Source organism: Rhizophagus irregularis, chromosome 1 (genome assembly GCF_026210795.1).
Source record: "Rhizophagus irregularis chromosome 1, complete sequence".
NCBI classification, from domain to species: Eukaryota; Fungi; Glomeromycota; class Glomeromycetes; order Glomerales; family Glomeraceae; genus Rhizophagus; species Rhizophagus irregularis.
Genome location: NC_089429.1, coordinates 4,332,721 through 4,357,912, shown reverse-complemented (window position 1 = coordinate 4,357,912; position 25,192 = coordinate 4,332,721). Strand labels below are relative to the sequence as shown.

The following is a 25,192-nucleotide window of genomic DNA, read 5'->3' as shown; positions in this document are numbered from 1 at the left end:
CTGTTAAACCAACTCCACAAGTAGATGAAATAGAAGCATTGACAAAACAAATGCAACAACTCGCTCTTAATTATGCAAATCTTTCATCAGTTCTAATGGTTCAACAAAGCACTCCTCGAAATACTAGACCTAGACCTAATAATAATAACAATCAAAATCGTCAAAATGGTCAAGCCCCTACTCAGAATTCCTTCAATCCAAATATTACTTGTTTCAGATGTGGAAATGTGGGACATATTTCCAGAAACTGCCAAATGGGAAGAAATACCAATAATGGAAATATTAATGGTAACAATAATAATAATAATCGCCCTCGCCAAAAAGCATTAGTTACACCTATTAATTATGCAGATGATGAAGCAGAGATTTATTATGATGAATATAAGGATGAATATGAGGAAGAATGGGAGGAAGAAGATGAATATGAAGCATATGTTACAACTCGTTCTAGATCTGTTCCATATGAGATATCCTCTCCTAGAGGAAAAAGAACAAGATTTTTAGAATCTCGAAAGGAAGACCAATTACGTACCCAACTTATTCCTCCAGTAACTCCTTTTACACCAATGGATATGGATGCTACAGCAGAACCTTCAACAAAAAGAAAAGTAAGAACCAAAATGGTCCCTGCACCTATTGAAAACGTCAATGAATTTGATATAGCTAAATATATTAGTGACCTTCCTTGTGGTCTATCTATCGGTCAAGCAACAGCTCAACTTCCTGTTTACAGGAAAGGATTAATTCAAAGTATGAGGAGAAAGCGTGAAAAGATTGATAACAATAATTATATTGGAGAAAGTTACTATGGAGACTTCAACTCAGAAGAAGAAACTCCCACTACCGCTGCTAAATGTGAATTTCATATTAACCAACAACCAGTTATTGCAGTAATTGATAGTGGAGCTGCAGTTAGTATTATGACTACTGCCATGATGAAAACTTTGAAATTAACTATCGATGGACCTTCAGAATATGTAATTAAAACCGCCAATGGAACTAGAGTTAGATCATTGAGAGAAATCCAAAACTTACCCCTAAAAGTCAGAAATTTAATTATTAAAACCAATGTTCAAATCATAGAATCAAGCGATAGTGTTTTCATTCTAGGAAATAACTGGATGAGAAAGGTAAATGCTGCTCTTGACTGGGACAAAAAGACACTAACTATCAGATACAATGGACGATCTACAACAGTCCCTGTGATTTTTACCCTTCCAAAACCTATTAAAATGAAGCAATCATTTGAGTATGATGACAAAGAGGAATATGAGTCTGAAGAGTTAGAAGAAGCTCAAATCTATATGTCTGATTTTTCTGGTTATTCTACAGAAGAATCCCTTGAATTTAACCCTTGGGAAAATGAAATATCTCCTGCCCACCAAAATAATGAAGATGAAGAATTGGAAGAATCAAATTCTGCCATTTATTTAGCTCAAGCAGAAGTATATAGTGAAGAAAAAGTCAATCCAGACTTACATTTAGGACCACTAGACTACCACCAACAAAACCAATTTCAACAACTCTTGAGTGACTATGCAGATATTTGTGCTAAAAGCCAAACAGAAATTGGGAAAACAAATGTAATTAAGCACAAAATTATTACAAAAGATGCTACACCTATCTCTCAACCACCCTATCGATGTAATCCTAAATATAGAGAATTTTTACAAGGTGAAATCACAAGAATGGAAAGTCAAGGACTTATAAGAAAATCAGCTAGCCCTTGGGCTTCACCTGTAGTAATTGTTGATAAAAAAGGAGGAGAAAAACATTTATGCATAGATTATCGCAAATTGAATGCTGTTACCAAAGCAGACGCCTATCCATTGCCTCGAATTGATGATATGCTCGAATCTTTTAGTAATGCAACATGGTTTACCACATTAGATTTAGCCAGTGGTTATTGGCAAGTAGCCATGGATCCAGTAGATGTTGAAAAGACTGCCTTTATCACTCCATTTGGACTATATGAATTTTTAGTTATGCCCTTTGGTTTAGCTTATGCGCCTAGAACTTTTTAACGACTAATGAATAGAATACTTCAAGAGTATCTAGGAAAGTTTGTGGCAGTATACTTAGATGATGTAATCATTTACTCAAAGGGAACCTTGGAGCAACACTTGGATCATCTTAGACAAGTATTTGAAACTCTTAGACGAGCAAATTTGAAGATTAAACTTAAGAAATGTTATTTTTGCCTTGGAAATATTCATTTCCTAGGACATGTAGTAGGACAAGAAGGTATCCAACCTGATCCAGAAAAAATTGAGAAAATTAGAACTTTTCCAGTCCCAATAAACCTAACGCAACTTCGCTCAGCATTAGGCTTATTCTCCTACTATTGAAAGTTCATCAAAGATTTCTCAAAAATAGCCAAACCAATATTATTACTTTTAAAGAAGGAAACCCCTTTTCATTGGACTGAGAAACAGCAAACTGCATTTGATTATTTGAAGGAAAGATTAATTAAATCTCCGATCTTAATATATCCTGACTTTGAACAACCCTTCATTATCCATACAAATGCATCTGGAACTGGACTTGGTGCTGTATTATCACAAATAAGAGAGGATGGAAAAGAACATGTAGTCGCTTATACCAGCAGATCTTTGAATAAGGCTGAGTGCAATTACCCTATAACTGACCAGGAATGTCTTGCGATAGTGTGGGCTATCAAACATTTCCAACACTACTTAGGATTGAAACCTTTCACAATTGTTACCGACCACTCTGCTCTAAAATGGTTAAAGACATCCAAAATCCCAAAAGGTCGCCGTGCGAGATAGGTCATGGACCTTCAACAGTATGACTTTAATATTAAGCATCAAGCAGGAAAAGCAAATGCAAATGCAGACGCATTATCCAGAATGTTTGAAGAAGATAATCAAACTCTTAGTTGTTTCATGATTTTTATCGAAAAAGAAAAACAAACTAATGCTAATGAAAGCTTTATTCCAGTACATGAAGAGTATGATGCAGATTCAGAAGATGATTATACTGATAGACCTGCTCAAAGAGCTATCGATTTGTTAAATCGTTGTGATAATTTATTATACGATATGCAAAGCTACATTGAAGAACGATCAGGAAATAGTTCTCCTATCAATATTATTTCAGGAATTCGATATGAGTTCGACAACCCCAATGGACCTCATCCAGAAGATTGTATTTGTAAAGATTGTCAACCTCCTCCCACCCGTTCATCATCACCATATAGTTGTTGTAACGAAATTATTTGTCAGTGTAATAAAGATTAGAGCTCCGAATGGGTCAGGTCGGGTCGGATAATTGACTTGACCCGACCCAAGGCAAGTCATGAATTTGGTGACCTGACTCGAATATTACAGGTCAGTTCAGATACCCAACCCAACCCATTGACCTGATATATTTTAGGTCAAAAAAACGTTTCTTTTACAATTATTTTATGAAAAAGTACGTTTTAGCACTTTTTATTACGCCAAAACGTATTTTTTTTGTTTCTTCTAATGAAAAATGTCAGGTTTGACATTTTTTAATTAAAGAAACATTTTCTTTTGTTTCTTTTAATAAAAAACGTCAAACCTGATGTTTTTTAATTAAAGAAACATTTTCTTTTGTTTCTTTTAATAAAAAAATGTCAAACCTGACGTTTTTAATTAAAGAAACATTTTTTTTGTTTCTTTTAATGAAAAAACATCAATCCCAACATTTTTTAATTAAAGAAACATTTTTTCGTTTCTAATGAAATGTTTTTTAATTAAAGAAACATTTTTTTTTTATTTCTTTTAATGAAAAAATGTCAAACCCGACATTTTTTAATTAAAGAAACATTTTTTTTGTTTCTTTTAATGAAAAAATGTCAAACCCAACGTTTTTTAATTAAAGAAACATTTTTTTTGTTTTTTTTAATGAAAAAATGTCAAACCCGATATTTTTTAATTTAAAGAAACATTTTTTTATTTCTTTTAATGAAAAAACATCAAACCCGACGTTTTTTAATTAAAGAAACATTTTTTTTGTTTCTTTTAATGAAAAAACGTCAAACCCGACGTTTTTTAATTAAAAAAACATTTTTTGGTTTCTTTTAATGAAAAAATATCAAACCCGACGTTTTTTAATTGAAGAAATATTTTTTTTGTTTCTTTTAATAAAAAATGTCAGGTTCGATGTTTTTTAATAAAAAAACATTTTTTTTTTATTTCTTTACAGCTATTTTCTAAATTATTGACCCCCCTATTATTTTTAAAAAAATTTTCAGACACAGTCAGCAGTAATTCGGGATATTTTTTGTGATTTTTGCAAATTCAAAAATTTCCTTTTTTGGAATTTGTGTAACCACATGACTCATAATTCTGGCCGGCACTATAAGTCAGCCTGAATTACTGTGTCTGACTGCGTCTGACTGTATCTGAAAAATTTTTTAAAAATAACAGGAGGGAAGTCAATAATTTAGAAAATAGCTGTAATTGAACCCGACGTTTTTAATAAAAAAAGACGTTTTGTAATTATTTTTAATGAAAAAATGTCAGATTCAGGTCAGTTTGGCTTTATATATATAAAATGCTGAAATGTCTTATTTTTGACCAAAATATGTCGGGTTAATGGGTCGGGTCAGGTACCCGATTGTGACTAACCCGACCTGAGGTTGGGTCATTAAATCTGCTACCCGACCTGAATTTTTTGGGTCAACCCATTGGGTTACCCGATCCATCAGGTCAAATTCGGAGCTCTATTCTACATCATCACGTATTGGAAGGTTAGTTGTATATAATTGTTCTGAATGTAATAGACGATTAGTAGATCCTCATACGAAAACTATCCATGAAATTAACCAAGATTTAGAGGATGATGATTCAGAAAAAACAGAAGTACATTTACCTGATGAAGCTGAATTGCCTAGTGACAAACTATACGAAAGTGCCTCAATATCAGATGAACCACAAATGAGAGAATCGGAAGCTGAATTGCCTAATAGACAACGATCAAGAAAATATGTTCGACTGGTTATAATTGCTGAATTAGGAGATATAGTAGATGATAAATCTTCTGAATCTTCTGAATATACTATGGAGGAAAATGCAAATATCGATGATAGAAATAAATCATTTGATAATGAACCATCCAATGATGACGAATACCACAGAATTTTTGAAGATTATTTATGTCCACCTTTCGAACCATTTCAAGATTCTGATACTGAACAATCAATAAATAATCGGTTCTTATAGATATTATTATGGATCATGAGCTTCTGAACCAGGTTTAACTTACCAGAAACAGCTACAGAATCATTGATAAAATTCTTGAAGCTTGTTCTAACAGAAATCGGTAGTCCTGATTTTGACACATTTCCTGACACTTTATATCTAGCAAAAAAAGCCCTTAATCTTGAAGACCGGTTTCATAGTTTTGTGGCGTGTTCCAAATGCCACAAATTATACAACAAACAGGAAATAAAAAGTTTTCTCCAAAATGAGCAACCTGCCATCATAAAGTGTTGCCATGTCAAATTTCCTAATTTGACAACTCAAAGATTAAGGTTGTGCCAAACACCTTTGACACAAAAAACAACATTGTTAAATAACCAAATTTCAATCAAACCTGAATTATTATTTCCGTTTGTGAGTATTAAGCAGCAATTGAAAGCAATGTATCGTCAACCTAACTTTGAAAATTCTCTAAGGCATTGGATAAATCGTCCAACTTTCGATAATATCTTAACTGATATATACGATGGTGAAGTTTGGAAAACTTTTAAAGAAACGACAGATGAAAGTTCGAATAATTTTTTCTGATCTGATGTTACTGATTCGTATCTCAGATTGATTTTGAATTTAGATTGGTTTCAACCCTTCGATGGCACAATCCACAGCATCGGAGTAATATACGCTGCAATCGGTAACCTTTCGAAGGATGTCAGATTCAAGCACAATAATATTTTGATTGTTAGCTTTAGTGCTTCGAACAGATCAGGTGATTTCAGGTGACCTGATCGGGTTGACCTGAAATATTCAGCACAGGTTATTAAATTTATGATCTAGTATCAGGTCGGGTCAAAGTTTTAACCTGACCTGATTGACCTGTTAACCTGAATAAATTTTACTAATTTTATTACATGCAAAGATGCGTCATATCTTTAATTTTTGTATGGATAAACTGTATGACAAGTGTTATATAATATAATACTAGAAAATTCTAATTTTATCATGTGATACCATATCATCAATCCCAAATGAAATATATTGATTAAATTTCTTCGCTTCAAACTTCTATTTTATAGTAATATTTTATTTATAATTCTATTTTTATTGAATTATAACTCATTATTTTAATTGAAATGTTGATTTATTATCAGTGATTATCATTATGCAATATAATTATGTAACATGGCAGATTTTAATTGGTATTTAAAACTAACCCCTTATTGTAGCTTCGTATATTTTTTGCAAAGTTCAACTAACATTTTCTACAAAATATTTTTATAAAATTTTAAAATGAATAAACAAAAGCGAAATAATTTTAATAATATTTCTCTTAAATCAAAACGTGCTCGTCATAATAGAATAATTGAAATAGAGGATGATATAGAATTTGAAAAAGAAAGAGACATCAATAACGAAACAGAAAATACTAATGAAGTAGAGGATAATGAAGCAGAAGATAATGAAGCAGAAGATAATGAAGAAACAGAAGATTCTGGAAGTGAAATTATTGCCGATGAAAATGATGATGAAGTTTCTGAAGAAGATAGTGTATTAGAAAAAAATAAAAAAAATTTAAATAATAAAATAAGAAGTTTTGTATGGGACCACTTCGAAAAATTTACAGATAAAAATGGTGTGATATGGGCAAAATGTAAATATTGTAGGTAAGAATAACATTAATATTATAGTAAATATAATTTTTATATTAATAAATTATATAGTTATACATATTGTAAATATTATAAATAATAGTAATGTAAAGTTTCGAATGGATGGAAAATCAAATGGTAGTACAGGAAATCTAAATAAACATTTAAAGAATCATATGGATAAAATCGATCCTTCTGTTAAAAAGCAAGCGGAATTTATGAAGAAATTTTTGGGGGAAAATAAGGAAAAAGAAATTGTAATAATTATATATTATTTAATTTATATTTTATGATTTTTTTTTTATTATTTATTTATAGAATTAATCTTTTTACAGGCATTTAGTAATGCAGGTTTTCGTGAAAACTTAGCAATTTGGGTAGCGTCAGATGATCAGCCTTTTACTGTAACTGAGGGTGATAAATTTCAACGATTAATAAAATTATGTAACGCAAAAGTTGAAATTCCATCAGCAGATACTGTTCGCAATGATATTTTAAATTTATATAATAATTATCGAACAAATATGAAGAATAAATTACAAGTTAGTAAATTTTAAAATTATTTTATAATTATAAATAATATTAAATTTTTTATTATATCTATTAAAGAATGTTCCAGGAAAATTAAGTTTTACTTTGGACTGTTGGACATCAACGAATACTGTTGCTTTTCTTGGTATAACGTGCCACTATATCGATATTAATTGGAATCTTCATGATATACTCGTTGATTTTGTTCATTTATCAGGATCTCACACAGGGGAGAATCTGGCAAAAGCATTTTTAAGTTGTGTTGATAATGAATTTAATATTTTTAACAAGGTAATACTGTACTTCCATATTTTTTATTTTTATTTTTTTATTTCATAATATTTATATTAATAAATTTTAAATAGATTTTAGCAATAACTGCGGATAATGCAGCAAATAACACAACTCTATTAAAAGAACTCGAAAATGTTTGTGGTAGAAATGAAATTAATTTCAATCATAAAAGAAATCATGTCAGGTGTTTAGCTCACATAATAAATCTAACGTCACAAGAAATTTTAAGACATATCAAGGCTGCTAGTGAAGTTCAGGAAGAAAATGATATTCTTACAGAAACTGAAAATTCTCAAAGTGGTGTAGAAGTAATTCCAAAATTACGAAAATTAATATTTAAAATAAATCTATCCCCACAGCAAAGTGAAAAATTTGCCCGTCAGTATGATTTATATAATATAAAGTCATTAAAACTCATCTCAGACGTTCGTACGTGATGGAACTCAACGTACCTTATGCTAGAACGCTCATTAAAACTTAAAGATGTAAGTAAATTTTAATATTATGATAAAATAAAAATATTTATTAATATTACTGTATTAATAATATTTTATTATTAGCCTCTCAATGATATTGCTGCATTTGAACATGATTTAAAAAAATTTTTAATTTCTTCTAATGAATGGGATATTATAGAAGAATTATGTCGTATTTTTGAAGTAAGTTTAATTTAAAATTTTTATTCAAAATTTCATTCTAATAAATAATTATGAATACAATTTTCAGAAATTTTATAAGGCTACTGAATACATGTCAATGTCAAAGTATATAACTTTGTCATCATCGGTTCCCATGTATAATATGATTCTTGAACATATTGAGAATTTACTGGATGAAAATCATGAGAAATATTGTCATTATCCGGAAATACGTGATGCGATAACAAAGGGATACGAAAAATTGAAGCTTTACTATTCTAAGACTGACGATTCGCAACTGTATACAATTGCAACAAGTAATTTTTTTATTTTAATTTTAATATTTGTTCAAATTTAATATAATTATATAACGTATTTTCTTTATACTGATTTTATACTGTATATACAGTTCTTGATCCGAGGTTGAAATTAAATTATTACAAAAAACAACAATGGGAACAAAAATTTATTGACTCCGCGAAATTAATCTTTATAAACACTTTTAAAAGTGATTATGCTAGTAAAACTAATATAATTAATGATAATTGCGAAAATAATAATAATGAGAATGACTTTTTGTATGAATTATTTGGAGCTAATAATAATAATAGTAGTGATGAGTTTGAGGTAGAAGACTATCTTAATAAGTTGGTTGAAGGACCTAAAACGAATCCATTAATATGGTAGAAGGTAAATTGCATTTGATTTTGTAATATAGAGCTATAATTACATATAATAAATTTAATAACATAAATTATAGCATAATGAAGAACAATATCCACGTCTTTCAATTATGGCTCGCGACTATCTCGGAATCCCAGGTAATTTAGATTTTTATTGTATATGTATATAATTATTATATTATTTTTATATAATTTTAAATTTGTATTATATAGGTACAAGCGTTCCTGTGGAAAGGATCTTCTCTAGAAGTACTGATTTAATTACAAAAAAGCGATCTAGTTTAAATAATGAATCTATTCAAGCATGCATGTGTATCAAAAATTGGATCGATTATATGTAAAAAATTATTTTTTTCTCTAGTATAAATATAAATAATATAATAAAAGCATAACATTATAATATAATAATAAATCACTACTATAAAATATATGAAAACTTTTTGAAATTGTAATTGACCTCAAACCAAAAATTCCGAAACTTACAATAATCCTACACAAAGACATTGTCTTCATTCATATGCGTTGCTTAAAGTATACTACTCCACGAATTAGGATTCAGGATTGCCAAATATTACATACGGCATCCAAGCCGATGTTGTCTATCAAATTGTATTCTGAGAAGTTGTTCTTATTGTTGAAGTCTCCGTCATGGCCGTATACGATTTATCAGAGATGATGGCACCGATATCGAGATCTTTCAATAGATTAAAGCCATATGTATTACCAATCGCATAGAGAAAGGGCTCTCCTTCATAGAATAAATGCATTCCTGAACGTGATTTCTGAATATCCCGGCAGTCCTACAAAAAAAAGATATGTTAGAGAAGTCTTTAAAGTAAATACAAAAAAGCTCTCTTCCGATCCTTTACCTATTCCAAGATCCAGTTTGTAAATTCATCCGGCAACCCTACAAACAAGAAAAAAGAAACGTTAGAAACGTTTCTCGAGAAAAAAAAATATTCTCAACCTTTCTCCACTACTCCTCCTCTTACATATTCCGGTTCATAAATTCGTCCGATAACCTACAAAAAGAAAAGAAAGACGTTAACAACGATTCTCTTTAAAAAATAAATAAATAAATAAATAAATAAACACTCCTCCTTCCTATACTTACATAATTCCAAAGTCCGGGTTGTATATTCGTCCGGGAACCTATAAAAAAGAAAAAGAGAAACGTTAGTAATGTTTCCCTTGATAAAAAAAAATAAAAAAAAATATTCCCCCCTTCCTCCACAGATCCACTTACATAATTCTAAAGTTCAGGTCGTATATTCATCCGGCGACCTACAAAAAAGAAAAAGAAAAATGTTAGCAACGTTTCTCTTTAAAAAAAAAAAATAAAAACACTCCTTCCTTATACTTACATAATTCCAAAGTCTGGGTCATAATATTTGTCCGGCAACCTAAAAAGAAAAGAGAAACGTTAATAACGTTTCCTTCGATTAAAAAAAAAAATAAAAAAAAAATATTTCCCTCTCCTCCACGGATCTACTTACAAAATTTTAAAGTCCAGGTCGTATATTCGTCTGGCAACCTACAAAATAGAAAAGGAGAAACGTTAGCAACATTTCTCTTTAAAAAAAAAATAAACCACTTCTCTTTCCTATACTTACATAATTCCAAAGTCCAGGTCGTAATATTCATCTGGCAACCTATAAAAAAGAAAAAGAAAACGTTAGTAACGTTTCCCTTGATAAATAAAAAATAATTAAAAAAAAATCCTCCACATCCACTTACATAATTCTAAAGTCCAGGTTGTATATTCGTCTGGCAACTTACAATAAAGAAAGAGAAGCGTAACATTTCTCTTAAAAAAAATAATGAATTATTCTCCCCTCTTTCCTCCACTTACTTCCAAAATCCGGATTAAACATTTCGCTTAAAACAAAAAAAAAAGAAATTAAAAATTTTTTTTTTAAATTAAAAAAACTGAAATTGTTACACAATTTATCTGCAGGAATGCCAATGTCGCAAATCGAAATTGCCTATTTGATTTTCAGGTCACAGGTCAGATCAGGTTATACCCGTTTACCTGATTATACCTGACCTGATTCGACCTGAAAAAAAAAATCAGGTCGGGTTAACCAGTTGACCTGATCTGACCTGACCTGTTCGGAGCACTAGTTGGCTTATTACCCAGCCCAGATAAAGTAAGTTTACATAAGATTAATCACTATCTGGTGCCAATCATTGATGAGTTGAAGTCACTTTAGGAAGGAGTAACATTAAATCAAATGTATAAATGTCAAGAAGGGAAAAGAATTCGCGCAGCTCTGATTCTTGTTTCATGTGACATACCGGCTGCAAGAAAAATTTGCGGACATATTTCTGCTTTGGTGTCATATCATAGATGCAAAAAGAAGGTGAATTATGAAACTCGGCAGCATAATTTCGCTGAGATAAATGAAATGGACGAATAGTTTACTTGCCGTGATTCAGCTCAACAACGTCAAGATGCTATAGGATGGAGATGCTGTAATTCAGATGCAGCAAGAAAGCGATTTGTAAAGCAAACTGGAGTTAGATGGTCTGAATTATTGATTTTACCATATTTCGATCCAATTCGGTTCATTACAATCGATCCGATGCACTGCTTGTTTCTGGGCATTGCAAAATGAATTGTAAGAAGACTTTAGATCAAAAATGGCGTATTAACAATACATATTTTGAAAACAGTTCAGAAAAAAATGGATGAATTTAAAGTTCCAGCTGACTTAGGTCGTATCCCAGGAAAAGTCAATTGTGGAGATGGGTTTTCAAATTTTACTGCAGATCAATGGCGAATATTTTTTACAATATATGCAACGGTCTCTCTCTGAGAACATCTTTCTGAGAATGTACTGGTCGAAATAGTCCAAATCAGCTAGAAATCGGATGTTCGATTTTAAGCCAAATTTGGTAATAAAGATGGCCGATTTATTAATTTAGGCAAAGTTCCGATTGGCAGACCGATTGACGCCGATCAGAATATCCAAATTGTATCTGAATTGCTTAGTATTTTTAATCCAAATTGTTTAAAAAAATATATTCATAAATTTACCGAATTGCAGTGAATTTATTCTGAATTATGGTAAATTTTGATAAATTGTGATAAATTTTAATCTGAATTGCGGTAAATTTTAATCTGAATTGCAGTAAATTTATTCTGAATTGCGGTAAATTTATTTTGAATTACAGTAAATTTATTCTGAATTGCGGTAAATTTTATTCTGAATTGCGGTAAATTTTAATCTGAATTGCAGTAAATTTTCTATTCTGAATTGCGGTAAATTTGCAGTAAATTTATTTCGAATTGTAATTAATTTTTTTCTGAATTAAGACAAATTTATTTTGAATTATGGAAAATTCTAATACTAATAATTTGGAATATTAATTATATATATATATAGATTTTTGACGAAAAAAAGAAAGTTTTCTACCAAATTAATTCAGATTCGTTCATTGCGCGTCGTCCATATGTAAATCAGAATCTGAATTATTATGATTGTCGCCGACCGTTGATTTTGATGGTTTTTCTTCTTCTTTCTTGTTATGGTTTTCATAATTTTCGGTGGTGTTGCCAGTTGCTGGTGTTGTCCCTCTACTAATTTCTTCTACTTCTTTATCATATTCAGTTCATATTCAGTGATTAAACCCTAATCAATATCAGTATCGAATATTAAATCTTGTTGTTGTACGATATAAGACCATTCGGGAGCATTCGACAGATGTGGTCAGTCATATTTTTGTATCTCATCATCGTATCTACATTCACGTATTAATTTCACTTATTTGATGAGTGTACATCGAGTACATTTCATAGTAAATTTTTAAGCTGAAGAAACAATAAAATATAAAATTAAATCCAGCGATTTGTCTGAAAAATCAAGATTCAGAAGTTCTAACCTCATCAGATTTCCACGAATAGTCGTAAATAGCGATTATGGACTTTGTTGGGTCTTCTTCGTCTGTCTCGCTTATTTCTGGAGAATGAAATAAGCGATTGGATAACATCTTTAGTAATCTACGCTTATCATATTTTGTTATCCGTTCATCGTCAAATCTATATGACCTCTTTGCCGCTTTCATTCAGCGGATTTTCTTCTAAAATACGTTATAATTTGAATAAAATTCAATACATAATCAGAATAAAATTCAGCATAATAATTATAAATCATTACTAACATCGTATACTCGATTGTTTGAGTGCACCCGGTGTTTATTTTCATCGGCTTTTCTCCTATTCATTAATCTTTGATGAAAACGAAGAGACTTGTGAAGACAACCCAACCATTTTGGAAGTTGCTTATTTGAAGCGGGAAAATACAGAGCAAGGGCTGAACGCAATTCAGGGACTAGCTTATGACGAATCTTGAGATTTTTCGCGCTATTGAACATTTCATTGTAATCTAGTCTTCGAGTTTCATCGATGGTTTTCAAAATAGACTTCATTTCAGCCTAAATATAACAATCAAATAGTGATAACCGGTACTTAATTACTCAATACTGCAATTTTAAATAACTGAATTAGACAAATAAAATTAATATACTCTAGCTTCTTTTTCGTCGTACTCATCATTATTGTTAGAACCAGACTGTTCTTCCTCTGATTCTTTCTCGTATCGCTCGGACTTTTTGTCTTAATTCTTTTTTGACATTTTGCCGGCTGTTCAAGATCCATCTGCCTATGAATGGCTTTAGGCAGGCAGATTCTTGAATATCTGTTTAAGCTTTTGCATAGATTGTCATTCTCGTCTGCAAAGGCCTCGTTTACTTAAGTCAAAAAATGATTTTCGTCGAATAATCAGTTATTTTCGCGTTAAAGCCTTGCATTCTCTACTTGTACTTCATTAATTTGTTTCTTTAATTTTAGATTTTCTAAATAAAGAATTTTATTAATAGTAATATTTTTTTACGAATAATTCTGAATTTATACGAATGAAGTCAAAATCATACCTGCTTCTAAATCAGTATCATCGTTATCGATCACCTTTTCATTACCTTGATCGTCTTTAACCACTAATACGAATTTTTGTGGAATTCAAATATTCCCATATTGTTTTTTCATTTCCGATAACATCTCTTGTTGATCTATAAAAATTATTAATTATCGTACATATCAATCAGCAATTTTCCAAAATTCAATTACCTTTATTAGAAATATTTGGCGGTTCAATTTCTATAACCTTATCGTCAGACTCTTCTTGAGTCAGTTTAGTCGACTTTGCAGATTTGAGAATCAACTTGATGGGTGACGATTTGCTAGTCGACTTATTGGTCTTGTCACTCGTCTCATTTGGATCACTTTCTTCTTCCGTTCTTCCCAGTTGACGCTTAGATCCTTCGCTCAGTGTTTCTTCTTGAAACCTTTGCTGCTTTTGTTTGTTTGACTTGGTGAGTGACGATTTGCTAGTCGACTTATTGGTTTTGTCACTCGTCTCATTTAGATCACTTCCTTCTTCCATTCTTTCCCGTTGATGATTAGATCCTTCGCTCAGTGTTTCTTCTTGAAACCTTTACTGCTTTTGTTTGTTTGACTTGGTGAGTGACGATTTGCTAGTCGACTTATTGGTTTTGTCACTCATCTCATTCAGATTACTTTCTTCTTCTGTTGTTCCCTGTTGACGATTAGATCCTTTGTCAGGTATTTCTTCTTGAAACCTTTGCTGCTTTTGTTTGTTTGACTTGGTGGGTGACGATTTGCTAGCTGATTTATTGGTTTTGTCACTCGTCTCATTTGGATTACTTTCTTCTTCCATTCTTCTTCGTTGACGATTTGATACTTCATCAGGTATTTCTTCTTGAAACCTCTGTTGCTTTTGTTTGTTATTTTTTTTATTGTTTTTTTTTATTATTGCTATTATTTGACATTTTGATATTCACTCAATATTCGTTTAAAAAATTGAAGCAGGTTCAATATCGTCATATCGTCCTATTTATAAATTTAAAAAATCAAATCAATTAATAATAAGAAAATCGTTAGCATTCTACTGCGTTGACTTCTTGATTGGAAAATCAACTATAAATCATAATTAAAAAATCAAATCAATTAATTAAAATTAAGAAAATCATTAGCGTCCTACTGCGTTGACTTCTCGATTGGAAAATCAACTATAAATCATAATTAAAAAAGACAAATCAATTAATAATAAGAAAATCGTTAGCATCCTACTGCATTGACTTCTTAATTGACAAATCAACTATAAATCATAATTTAAAAAATCAAATCAATTAATTAAAATTAAGAAAATCGTTAGTGTCCTACTGCGTTGACTTCTCGATTGGCAAATCAACTATAAATCATAATTAAAAAAGACTAATCAATTAATAATAAGAAAATCGTTAGCGTCCTACTGCATTGACTTCTCAATTGACAAATCAACTATAAATCATAATTTAAAAAATCAAATCAATTAATTAAAATTAAGAAAATCATTAGCGTCCTACTGCGTTGACTTCTCGATTGGCAAATCAACTATAAATCATAATTAAAAAAGACTAATCAATTAATTAAAATTAAGAAAATCGTTAGCGTCCTATTGCGTTGATTTCTCAATTGAAAAATCAACTATAAATCATAATTAAAAAAGACAAATCAATTAATAATAATAAGAAAATCGTTAGCGTCCTACTGCGTTGATTTCTTGATTGAAAAATCAACTATAAATCATAATTAAAAAGTCAAATCAATTAATAATAATAAGAAAATCGTTAGCATTCTACTGCGTTAAAATTTGATATACTTTAATGCGGCAAGTTATACTTTGTCAAAATTTGCAGTAAAATTGAAAATATTCCTTGTATATTTATATTCTGTAGCGATATTGTTATTATAGCAATACTACTTCGATTAATACAAAATTGTTACTTTTCAACTTTCACTAAATTTACAGTTTCTTTTGATAAGGTTTGTTTGCATCTGAAAATGATAAAGGGATGCACTGGTCGAAATCAAAACTTTCGACCGTTAAGAGCTTTCAGCATAATTTTTGCCGATTGGTCATGTGATTCGTCATATTTTTTGACCAACGGTAAAAATTGGTAAAATCAATCACAAATCGACTGACACAGGTCGAACAGATGTCATTGTTGCAAAATTTGCCTGGAATTTTTCTGGCAAATTGAGAATTATCCCGGTAAATTGGGGTAAATTGTGTTACAATTTTGGGATAATGGAGGTCTTACAATTTGGCAAATTTTGTCAAAATGGCGGAATTCCTACAGAATTCCTAATTCAAATGTTGAGAAATTTTTCAGTGAATTATCATTAAATTGTGGGAAATTTTAGGCAAATCTTTAGTAATGATATGCAAACGAAGTGCAAATTGTGGTGAATTTAGTTAAATTTTTAGTAATTTTATGCAAATGTAATGTAAATTGTGGTGAATTTTAGGCAAATTTTTAGTAATTTTATGTAAACATAATGTAAATTGTGTAAATTTTAGTCAAATTTTTAGTAATTTTATGCAAACGTAATGCAAATTGTGGTGAATTTAGTCAAATTTTTAGTAATTTTATGCAAACGTAATGCAAATTGTGGTGAATTTAGTTAAATTTTTAGTAATGTTATGTAAACATAATGAAAATTGTGGTGAATTTAGTTAAATTTTTAGTAATTTTATGCAAACGTAATGCAAATTGTGGTGAATTTAGTTAAATTTTTAGTAATGTTATGTAAACGAAGTGCAAATTGTGGTGAATTTAGTCAAATTTTTAGTAATTTTATGCAAACGTAATGCAAATTGTGGTGAATTTAGTTAATGCTATGTAAACGAAGTGCAAATTGTGGTGAATTTTTAGCAATATTAGGCCAATGTTATGTAAATTGTGATGAATTTTTTGTAATGATACGTAAATTGCAAATTTGAAATAAAAATTTTCCATTGTTGCACAATTTACCAGGAAAATTCTGGTAAATTGTGCATTTTTTTTGTCAAATTTTGGAAAAATGGACCATTTTACCAAAATTCAACTTTCAAATGCTAGAAAAATTTTAACAATTTTAGACAATTGAGCGACAATGGTTTGACAATTTTTGGACAATTGAGTGCAAATGCAATATTTTTAAGACAATTTCTGACGATTGAGTGATACATCAGTAAATTAAATATGGCGTAAACTTCTAAAATTCCTTTATATCGTAGATTTATATAAACTTACAAGGCCCACGAAGGTTTACATATTATAATATTTTTGTAATCTTATAAAATGTAATTTTATATAGATTTGCAAAATGTAATCTTGCAAATTGTAATATTGTGTAATCTTGCAAAATGTAATATTTTGTAATCTTATTAGGTGTAGTATTTTGAATATTTACATTCTTTAGTATTTTCGTAAAATTATAAGGGCGTAAGTCTTTAATTATTTTACATTTCGTAATCTTATAATGCATAATTTTTTGTAATTTTATTAGGCATAATTCTCTACAAATTTTACATTTCGTAACCTTATAATACATAACTTATTGTAATTTTATTTTGGTTTTTTGTAATTTTATTAGGCGCAATTTAAAAAACTTACATTTCATAATATATAATTTTTTTGTAATTTTTAATAATACTAATAGATTATTGTACATACCTAAATTATATAATAATTAATGTTAAAACACAAAACTATAATAAAGAAATTGTACTTTTTTTTATCATATTACTAGTAAATATGCAATAGCTTGTAAATTCAGAAAAGATATATAGCCTTCGCCCCCTATAGCAAAAGCAGACCTTAATCACTAAGGAAGGTTAAGAATTACCAATATGAAATGATCAATTTTGTTATCTGAGACCAAAAAAATTAAAAATAACGTGAATAAAAAAATTTATGAAAGATAAAAATAAAAATAAAAGTAAAAGCAAAAACTTACTCAAATCTGGTTTTTACTTCTTCAAATTAAAGAACTGAAAAAAAAAGAATAAAATTATTAAAGAAACGAAAATAAAAATAAAAAAAATAAAATAAATAAAAATTCATAAAAATTAAAACTTACTTGAGTCTGGATTTCTACTTCAAGCCAAAGAATGAAGAACCTAATAAGGACGAAGTTAGTAAAAACCAATAAATAAAATAAAACTTACTTGAGTCTGGATTTTTACTTTCCAGGCCAAAGTATTGAAAAAAATGTCCTACAAAGAAAAAGATATAAAACGTCAACAAAAACCTTAAAACGGAAAAAAAATAATAAACAACCAATCATGTGTGTTAATTTTCGTAACATGTGATTACTAGTCACGTTACTATTTATAAATCTTCGCTGAGCAAATATGATATTAATAAAAGTATTTCATTTTTTCTCTAAAGGTAAAAGATGGTATTGTTTAATATGAGTGTGTTTGTGTTAGTATTCCATTGCACATTAATATGTATTCATATTCTAAACCACCTTTCTTTAATAAAAGTAAAATAAAATAAACAACATAATGTTAAATAAAATTTGAATTTACTTTTATTTTCTTGACGTTGAAAATTTATGTTAGAATAAGCAATTATTAGGCGAGAATAAAAATTAAATTATATCAATAACCAGATTAAGCAAGTTATGCGACATTAATTAAATAACACGCTTCCCAAAACATTGTTTTCATTAATCATTATTCGATTCTTGATAAAGTATTTCTTAACCCAACATAAACCCACAATTCTATCATTAAAGAAAGACCTTAAGTTGTCCAAGAATTTAAAAAACCGCCTTCATGCAAATAAGAACCACTCAGATTTATTTACCTCCAAAGTCCATTTCAAGGTCATTCATACAAAAAACAAATAAATAAATAAAAATAAGAAACCATCATGTTAACAAGAAGTACGTATATATTGCTTTACAATGAAACCTGATCCTACCAAAGAATAAAGAATAACATTAGTAAAATGCTTCTATCAGTTATACTATAAAAAGAAAAAAAACACGTTCCGTAATGAAACTTACCCATTCTCAATCACTCAAAATAAAAAATATCCGATTCTACAAAAAAATAAAAAAAGAGACATTAGTAAATGTTCTATTATATATATATATATATATAAAAGGTTTCGTAATGAACATTACGAAACTTACCCAATACCCATTCACAATCGTTTAGAATAAAAAGTATCCGATCCTACAAAAGAATAAAAAAAGAGACATTAGTAAAATATTCTATTATATAAGAAAGAAAAAAAAAGGTTCGTAACGAAATTTACCCATTCTTATTATCCGGAATAAAACTCAGTTCTACAAATGAATAAAAAAAAGTAAAGTTTTTAATATATAAGTTAGAAAAGAAGAAACTTTCGAAACTCACTCATTTCCCAATCGATCCTCTCATTTCAACCAATCATCCCAAATACAGAAACTTTTTCCTACAAACGTTTTTTTTAAAACTAAAAATAAAATCCAATCTTACGCAGATCAGTTTATTTGTTTCACCAGCTACGTTATCTTCATATCATTTCACGCCACCATAATGTCGTCCACTTATATTCTTCTCTGCAGTCGACTTCCTGTGTTAAAAATACCAGTGGGAGAAGGAATCCTTATCAACGTATAATTGAATGCTATCGATAACGTGGGTGACTAGTAGAAGAGAAAAAAACATTAGTTAAAATCTTTTTTTTAATTTTTGAAACGATAACTTACATATTTTGTGATTTATGCAACTATTTCAAAGTAACTTCTATATCTACTAATTTTTCTTGAATGGTCCTCTTTATAGACCGTCTTGAACAAACCAACCTAATCATAAGAAAAAGAAAGAAATAGATTAATATAAAACAAATCAAAATAATACAAAACAAATAAATAAACTTACCCGTCGTCTTGAAGAAAGAGATCACTGAACACCTAAAAAAAAGAGAACTGAAAAAAAAATAAAAATTGAAAACTGTTTATAAAATCGACTAAAAAAGTAAGTCGATTTTTCCTAATTTTGTAATTCTATCGCGTCTCGCTGCTTTTTACCTTGGATGCGTTATATTTTAAAGTTTTTGGTAAAAATTTAGTTCAGCTAAGAAAGGTTTGAAAGCTAAATAACGATGATATATCCCTGGTTGCAGTTGTCACATTGGATAGGTGAATGTCCATATAGTTTTGCGACGTAGCATTTATCAGCTATGAAAAATATTTTTTAGCTTTACTAACACGTTTTCATACACCACCCGCTATTATATAAAAACATGTATAACTTGTGAAAGAGTGTCTACATGGTGAATTCACCTCGCCCTGTTAATAGGATAGGAAAAATTCTACCTATAAATTCTTCTTTGTAAGAAGGAGCGTAAAAATTGTGAAATGCGACTTGATTTTTACTTATCGCATGATCAATTATCACTTAGCATTTATACAGTAAGTGATATCTAACAATCTTTTTTTCAGATGGGTGAGTTAGATGATGATGGCCATCAAGAAAAAATGATGTAGTTCATCAACGAAAAAGATGACAACAAAAAAAAAATTTTTTTCACAAATAGAAAAAAAAGAGTGATTTACAAATCATTACAAGTATTTACAACTGATACAAGTATCACAACTAACACAATCATTACAAATCATAACCATTTTTTAAAAGTTTAGATGAATGTTTTAAATATAAGAGGAAGCGAAAAGGAAATAATAATAACAATCAAGAATGATTTATTATGTTTTTTTTATCAATATTTTGAATAAATTTAATAAAATATTTTGTAAATAATTATAAAATTTTAACTCTTACAAATTCTTAATATAAATTGAAAATTAAAACATATATTTATTTACAAAGTATTCATTTGATTTAGCAAATCGGGGTATTATATGTACAATACCTTGTATAGCTTCTATAATTACAAAATTAAATAATTCTTTTAATTTCAAATGGGGACATCCATATAAATATGGATGTGTTTGAGATTTAAAATCATACCATTGAATTGATGCCAAACTTAATGGTAAACTTTCTTTTTCTATTAATATTTCTGCTAATAATAAAGTCTAAAATATTAAATATTATTTGTTATTAGTTATTTCATAATTATTTAATTAAAATAATAAATAAAAAAATTACCTGTCCATAACAAATCCCTTAATCTGATATATAATCTTCCAATTCTTCAGAATTCATTGAAATTGCCACATTACTAAACCATGATTTATTATGATAACTATTAGTAGCACGTACTATAGTGCCATTTTCTATTGTAACTGATCCAAATATTTTTACTTGACTATTGTCTATTTTAGGATCATTAAGTAAATCCAAATACAAATCTAAACATTCTAGAAATTTACTAAAACCAATTTGCATTTTACTATCTACACTGCCTTTTTTTTCATTAAAAAATAAATTTGCATTTTTTAAAGAAAATTCAAAAAGCTTTGTAGAAAATCTATACATATATGGTGTTTTTGTTATTACTGATTGTTGGGAAAATATAGATGATATTGCTTGACGTCTTATCTATTAATTTTTTATAATTTTAGTAACTTGAAAAATATATATATTACAAATTATAAAATAATAAAATACTTACTGTTTGTAAAAGTTGTGATTCAATATTTTTTTTATTACTAATACGATATGGTATTTTAACAAAATTTTTGTGCAAACTTTCATAAGTTTCTGTTGTATATCCATTTATTACTCCATATAATTGTATTGAATCAATAATATGATATAACCACAAATGTAATTTAGGTAATTTTAATTGTGAAGAAGAAATAAATTTAAAAGCTTGAATAAATCTTTGTGCCTATTCATACATTGCATTCTAATAATAATAAAATTAATTAATATTTAACCACACGTCAAATGACCAAAAATAGGCAAAAAAAATGGCGCAAATCGCATAAACTATTCGCAAATTTGTATAAACTATTTACAAATAGTATAGGTTAATTCGTAAATAGCCAAAAACAGCCAAGAATAGCCAAAAATAGCCAAAAATAGCCACTGCTTTTCGCGCCATTTTTTTTGCCGATTTTTAGCATTTCGACCTGTGAACTGAATTTAATTAATTTAATAATTAATAATAAAATTTTATTTACCTTAAATTTTATTAAATCATTTTCACTAAATTTTTCAGATCTACTTAAAATATACATTTCATTCCAATTTTGATATAATTTTACAACATCATTATTATTTAAAAAATTGTTTGTTATATTATTATTTGTATTACTACTATATAAATTATCTACCACAAATACCATAATTTTCATCAGATTTCTATATTCATCAGCAGTAAATCTTGAAATTGATTGTAATCCATTAGAAAAAATCTTTAGACCAGGATAACGAGGAATTGCAGCAATACGACAATCTAATTCATCAATTAATTTATTATTGTGCTGCAATTTCAAAAGATCATATGTAAATTCAATTTGATAACGAAATAAACCCAGATCTAAATGATGCATTCTATCAGGTACTGTTGCTAAATAAATATTTATATTTCTAAAATTAAAATATAATATAATTATTATTATTATTACTAGTAATACAATAATATTAACTAATAAAATTATATATATACATACGGTATTTTCCAAAAGAAATTAGGTACAGATTCTATACAAATAGTTTTTTCAGTATTTTCACTAAAATGTTTAAACATTTCTTCATGAGTTCTTAATTTTACATCACTAGGCAATAAATTTATATTAGCAAGATTATCTCTTGCAACCATGCAAAAATGACAAGGAAATTTTGAATTAGAAGACTTATAAGTTAAACAAAATGTAGCTACTTCTGGCCAATCTGCTATTATAATAGAAATACGAGGATAAAACCATATTTTTTCATTTTTTACTAATAATTCTATACCATCTTTTATATTCATTAATTCTAATAAATGTTGTAAAGATTTGTAAAAAGTTTCCCGAACTAAGATTTTAAAAGTAGGTGATTTTTTTTCAGAATTATTAGCTGCTTCTAATATTGGCAAATAACCCAAAAGTTGTTTGGCATCTGGTTTATTACGACGCCATGTTGGAATATTACCTATTGATACATATATTGGATGTAATTGATTTTTTCCTAATACATCTGTAGTAGTAGCATCAGAATATAAAATAAGTGATAATAATTTTGCACCAATAGGTAAAGTAGATTCAGTATTTTTCCATCATGTTCCAGTATTTTGTTCTTTATAAACTCTTTCTCCTTTATACTAATAGTAAAAATAAGTAATATATTAATAAATTTATAATACTACACTCAATTATTTTACATACTAAAAAAATATTATTACCTTGCAATCTTCAAATGATAGTGCAAAATCTTGCATTATATCAGGAATTTCCAAAATATTTTTAATGCAATTCAATAAATCTTGATAATGAAGAAAATATTCTTTATTATTATAAGTTGTTATAAGAATTCTTTTAAATGTTAAATTAGAAAATTTCATTTTATTCATAAATACTCGTCCCTTTTCAATATTTTTAGGTAAAGGAGATTTTGAAAGAGTTGAATATTTATTAAAAAAATTTATAATTGCATTACTAGCTTTATTATTCAATTTGTGTTTTGTAACTAATATCATTAGATCTTTATAAACTTCATTTGGAAATTCTGTATAAGTTTCTTCAGATTTTTTGGAAGATTCCAATTCCTTTTCTCTGGCAGATTCTTCAGATTCTTCAGAATTTTCAAATACTTTGGCAGATTCTTCAGATTCCTCAGATTCTTCAGCAGATTCTTCAGCAGATTCTTCAGATCCTTTAGCAGATTTTCCAGATTCCTCAGATTCTTCAGCAGATTCTCCAGACTTTTCAGGTTCCTTGACAGACTGTTCAGGTTTTTCAGATTCTTCACATTCTAATATATCTTCATAGCTCATTACTGAAAATGTACTTTGAACACTATTAAATGATGCATCTTGATAACTCTCATATTCCATCTAAATCATAAATTTTATTAGTAAATAATAGAATTAAAGATATTTAATATTTATATAAATATTTGTAATTTTATACCTCATCGTGAGAAATATCTCCTTCATTATTTTGATTAACGTCTTGTATTGCATTAATAGAAGTTTCGCTATCACTTTTATTATCAATAGGATTTACATTATTTTTTGGGCATACTAAAATATGTTGAGCATATGCTGAGCGTTTACTAAATGTACGAGAACAAAAAGGGCATTTAAAATTCATGTTCAAAAAAATCACCATAAATTTTTTTTTCTATTTTGATCTTAAATAAAAATACTCCTTACATAATGCTATACAAATACGATATTAATTTGTTAAGATAAATAACTGCGTAAAAAGACTGGTAGTTAACGTAATTTTATAGAACAACTAGCCAGTATTTTTTTTGTTCCAGTACCCACCACAGAACTCGGGACTGAAGGGAGCAAATTTTGAGTGTATTAATTAATAGTATCATGGGATCAATGATCAAGGATCGGAGCATATTATATTTTAATTTAAATTAAATTTTAGAAATCTCAAGGATGATATTTTTTTTACATGAGATTATCGTAAATGGTGTAAATTATTGTTAGAATAATGAATGAAAAAAAATCAGTTCACCCGATGTATTGTTTAAATTTTATTTATTATTTTAAAAAAGAAGTTTGTTATTTATCACCACTGGTGGAGTGGTGGTCAGCACTGGTGTCACATGATTATAATTAACCAATAACTAATTTAAATATTTTATTTAACTTTATGTAATTTTACACGACTAAAAAATTGCGTACATCTTTAATTTTTGAGAACATTCCAGTCAAATAAATAATAATGGACAAAATGAGTGATAAAGAATAAGAAAGAACAATAAAGAACAAAAAGAGTAATAAGAAACAATAGTATGAAATGGTAATGGAAAAAGAACAATAGGAGACGAGATAGCAATGAAAAGAACAGTATGGGATGAAATGATGATGAAAAAGCAATATAGAATGAAATTGTGATATATAGGATGAAATGGTGATTAAGGGAGACGAAATGATAATGATGAAGTGATATAAAACAAAATGGTAATGGAAAAGAACAATAGGAGATGATTCAGACGAAATAGTAATGAAAAGAACAGTATATATGGGATGAAATGATGATGGAAAGCAATATAGAACGAAAGGTGGTAGAAAAAAATGATAGGAGACGAAATGGTAGTTAAAGGAATGGTATAGGTTGAAATGATGACAAAAAAGTGATATAGAGCAAAATGGTGATAGAAATAATGATATAAGACGAAATGGTGGATGAACGAATGATAATGATAAAGTGATATAGAACAAAATTGCGATGAAAAAAAAAGATAGGATGA

The 25,192-nt window shown here is 28.6% G+C and overlaps 6 protein-coding genes across 6 annotated transcripts; all 6 read right to left on the bottom strand.

Moving 5' to 3' along the window:
- Nucleotides 1–9,583: 9,583 nt before the first annotated feature.
- Nucleotides 9,584–10,855, bottom strand: OCT59_000888 (uncharacterized protein; the record flags this gene model as incomplete). The annotated part of the gene is made up of 8 exons (XM_066139189.1): nucleotides 9,584–9,781; nucleotides 9,974–10,003; nucleotides 10,096–10,133; nucleotides 10,346–10,384; nucleotides 10,478–10,515; nucleotides 10,595–10,633; nucleotides 10,719–10,755; nucleotides 10,834–10,855. 8 exons carry the CDS (start codon nucleotides 10,853–10,855, stop codon nucleotides 9,584–9,586), a joined length of 441 nt encoding a protein of 146 aa, XP_065988615.1.
- Nucleotides 10,856–12,845: 1,990 nt separating this feature from the next.
- On the bottom strand, nucleotides 12,846–13,049 carry OCT59_000887 (uncharacterized protein; the record flags this gene model as incomplete). Its single annotated transcript, XM_066139188.1, has 1 exon — nucleotides 12,846–13,049. One exon carries the CDS (start codon nucleotides 13,047–13,049, stop codon nucleotides 12,846–12,848), a length of 204 nt encoding a protein of 67 aa, XP_065988614.1.
- A 78-nt stretch (nucleotides 13,050–13,127) lies between these two features.
- Nucleotides 13,128–13,412, bottom strand: OCT59_000886 (uncharacterized protein; the record flags this gene model as incomplete). The annotated part of the gene is made up of 1 exon (XM_066139187.1): nucleotides 13,128–13,412. One exon carries the CDS (start codon nucleotides 13,410–13,412, stop codon nucleotides 13,128–13,130), a length of 285 nt encoding a protein of 94 aa, XP_065988613.1.
- A 367-nt stretch (nucleotides 13,413–13,779) lies between these two features.
- Nucleotides 13,780–14,425, bottom strand: OCT59_000885 (uncharacterized protein; the record flags this gene model as incomplete). Its single annotated transcript, XM_066139185.1, has 3 exons — nucleotides 13,780–13,838; nucleotides 13,917–13,979; nucleotides 14,110–14,425. 3 exons carry the CDS (start codon nucleotides 14,423–14,425, stop codon nucleotides 13,780–13,782), a joined length of 438 nt encoding a protein of 145 aa, XP_065988612.1.
- Nucleotides 14,426–14,476: 51 nt separating this feature from the next.
- On the bottom strand, nucleotides 14,477–14,719 carry OCT59_000884 (uncharacterized protein; the record flags this gene model as incomplete). Its single annotated transcript, XM_066139184.1, has 1 exon — nucleotides 14,477–14,719. The coding sequence occupies one exon, from the start codon at nucleotides 14,717–14,719 to the stop codon at nucleotides 14,477–14,479; it is 243 nt and encodes an 80-aa protein (XP_065988611.1).
- A 6,276-nt stretch (nucleotides 14,720–20,995) lies between these two features.
- OCT59_000883 (uncharacterized protein) lies at nucleotides 20,996–22,751 on the bottom strand (the record flags this gene model as incomplete). The annotated part of the gene is made up of 4 exons (XM_025324343.2): nucleotides 20,996–21,370; nucleotides 21,444–21,662; nucleotides 21,958–22,366; nucleotides 22,450–22,751. 4 exons carry the CDS (start codon nucleotides 22,749–22,751, stop codon nucleotides 20,996–20,998), a joined length of 1,305 nt encoding a protein of 434 aa, XP_025186685.2.
- Between the last annotated feature and the right edge of the window lie 2,441 nt (nucleotides 22,752–25,192).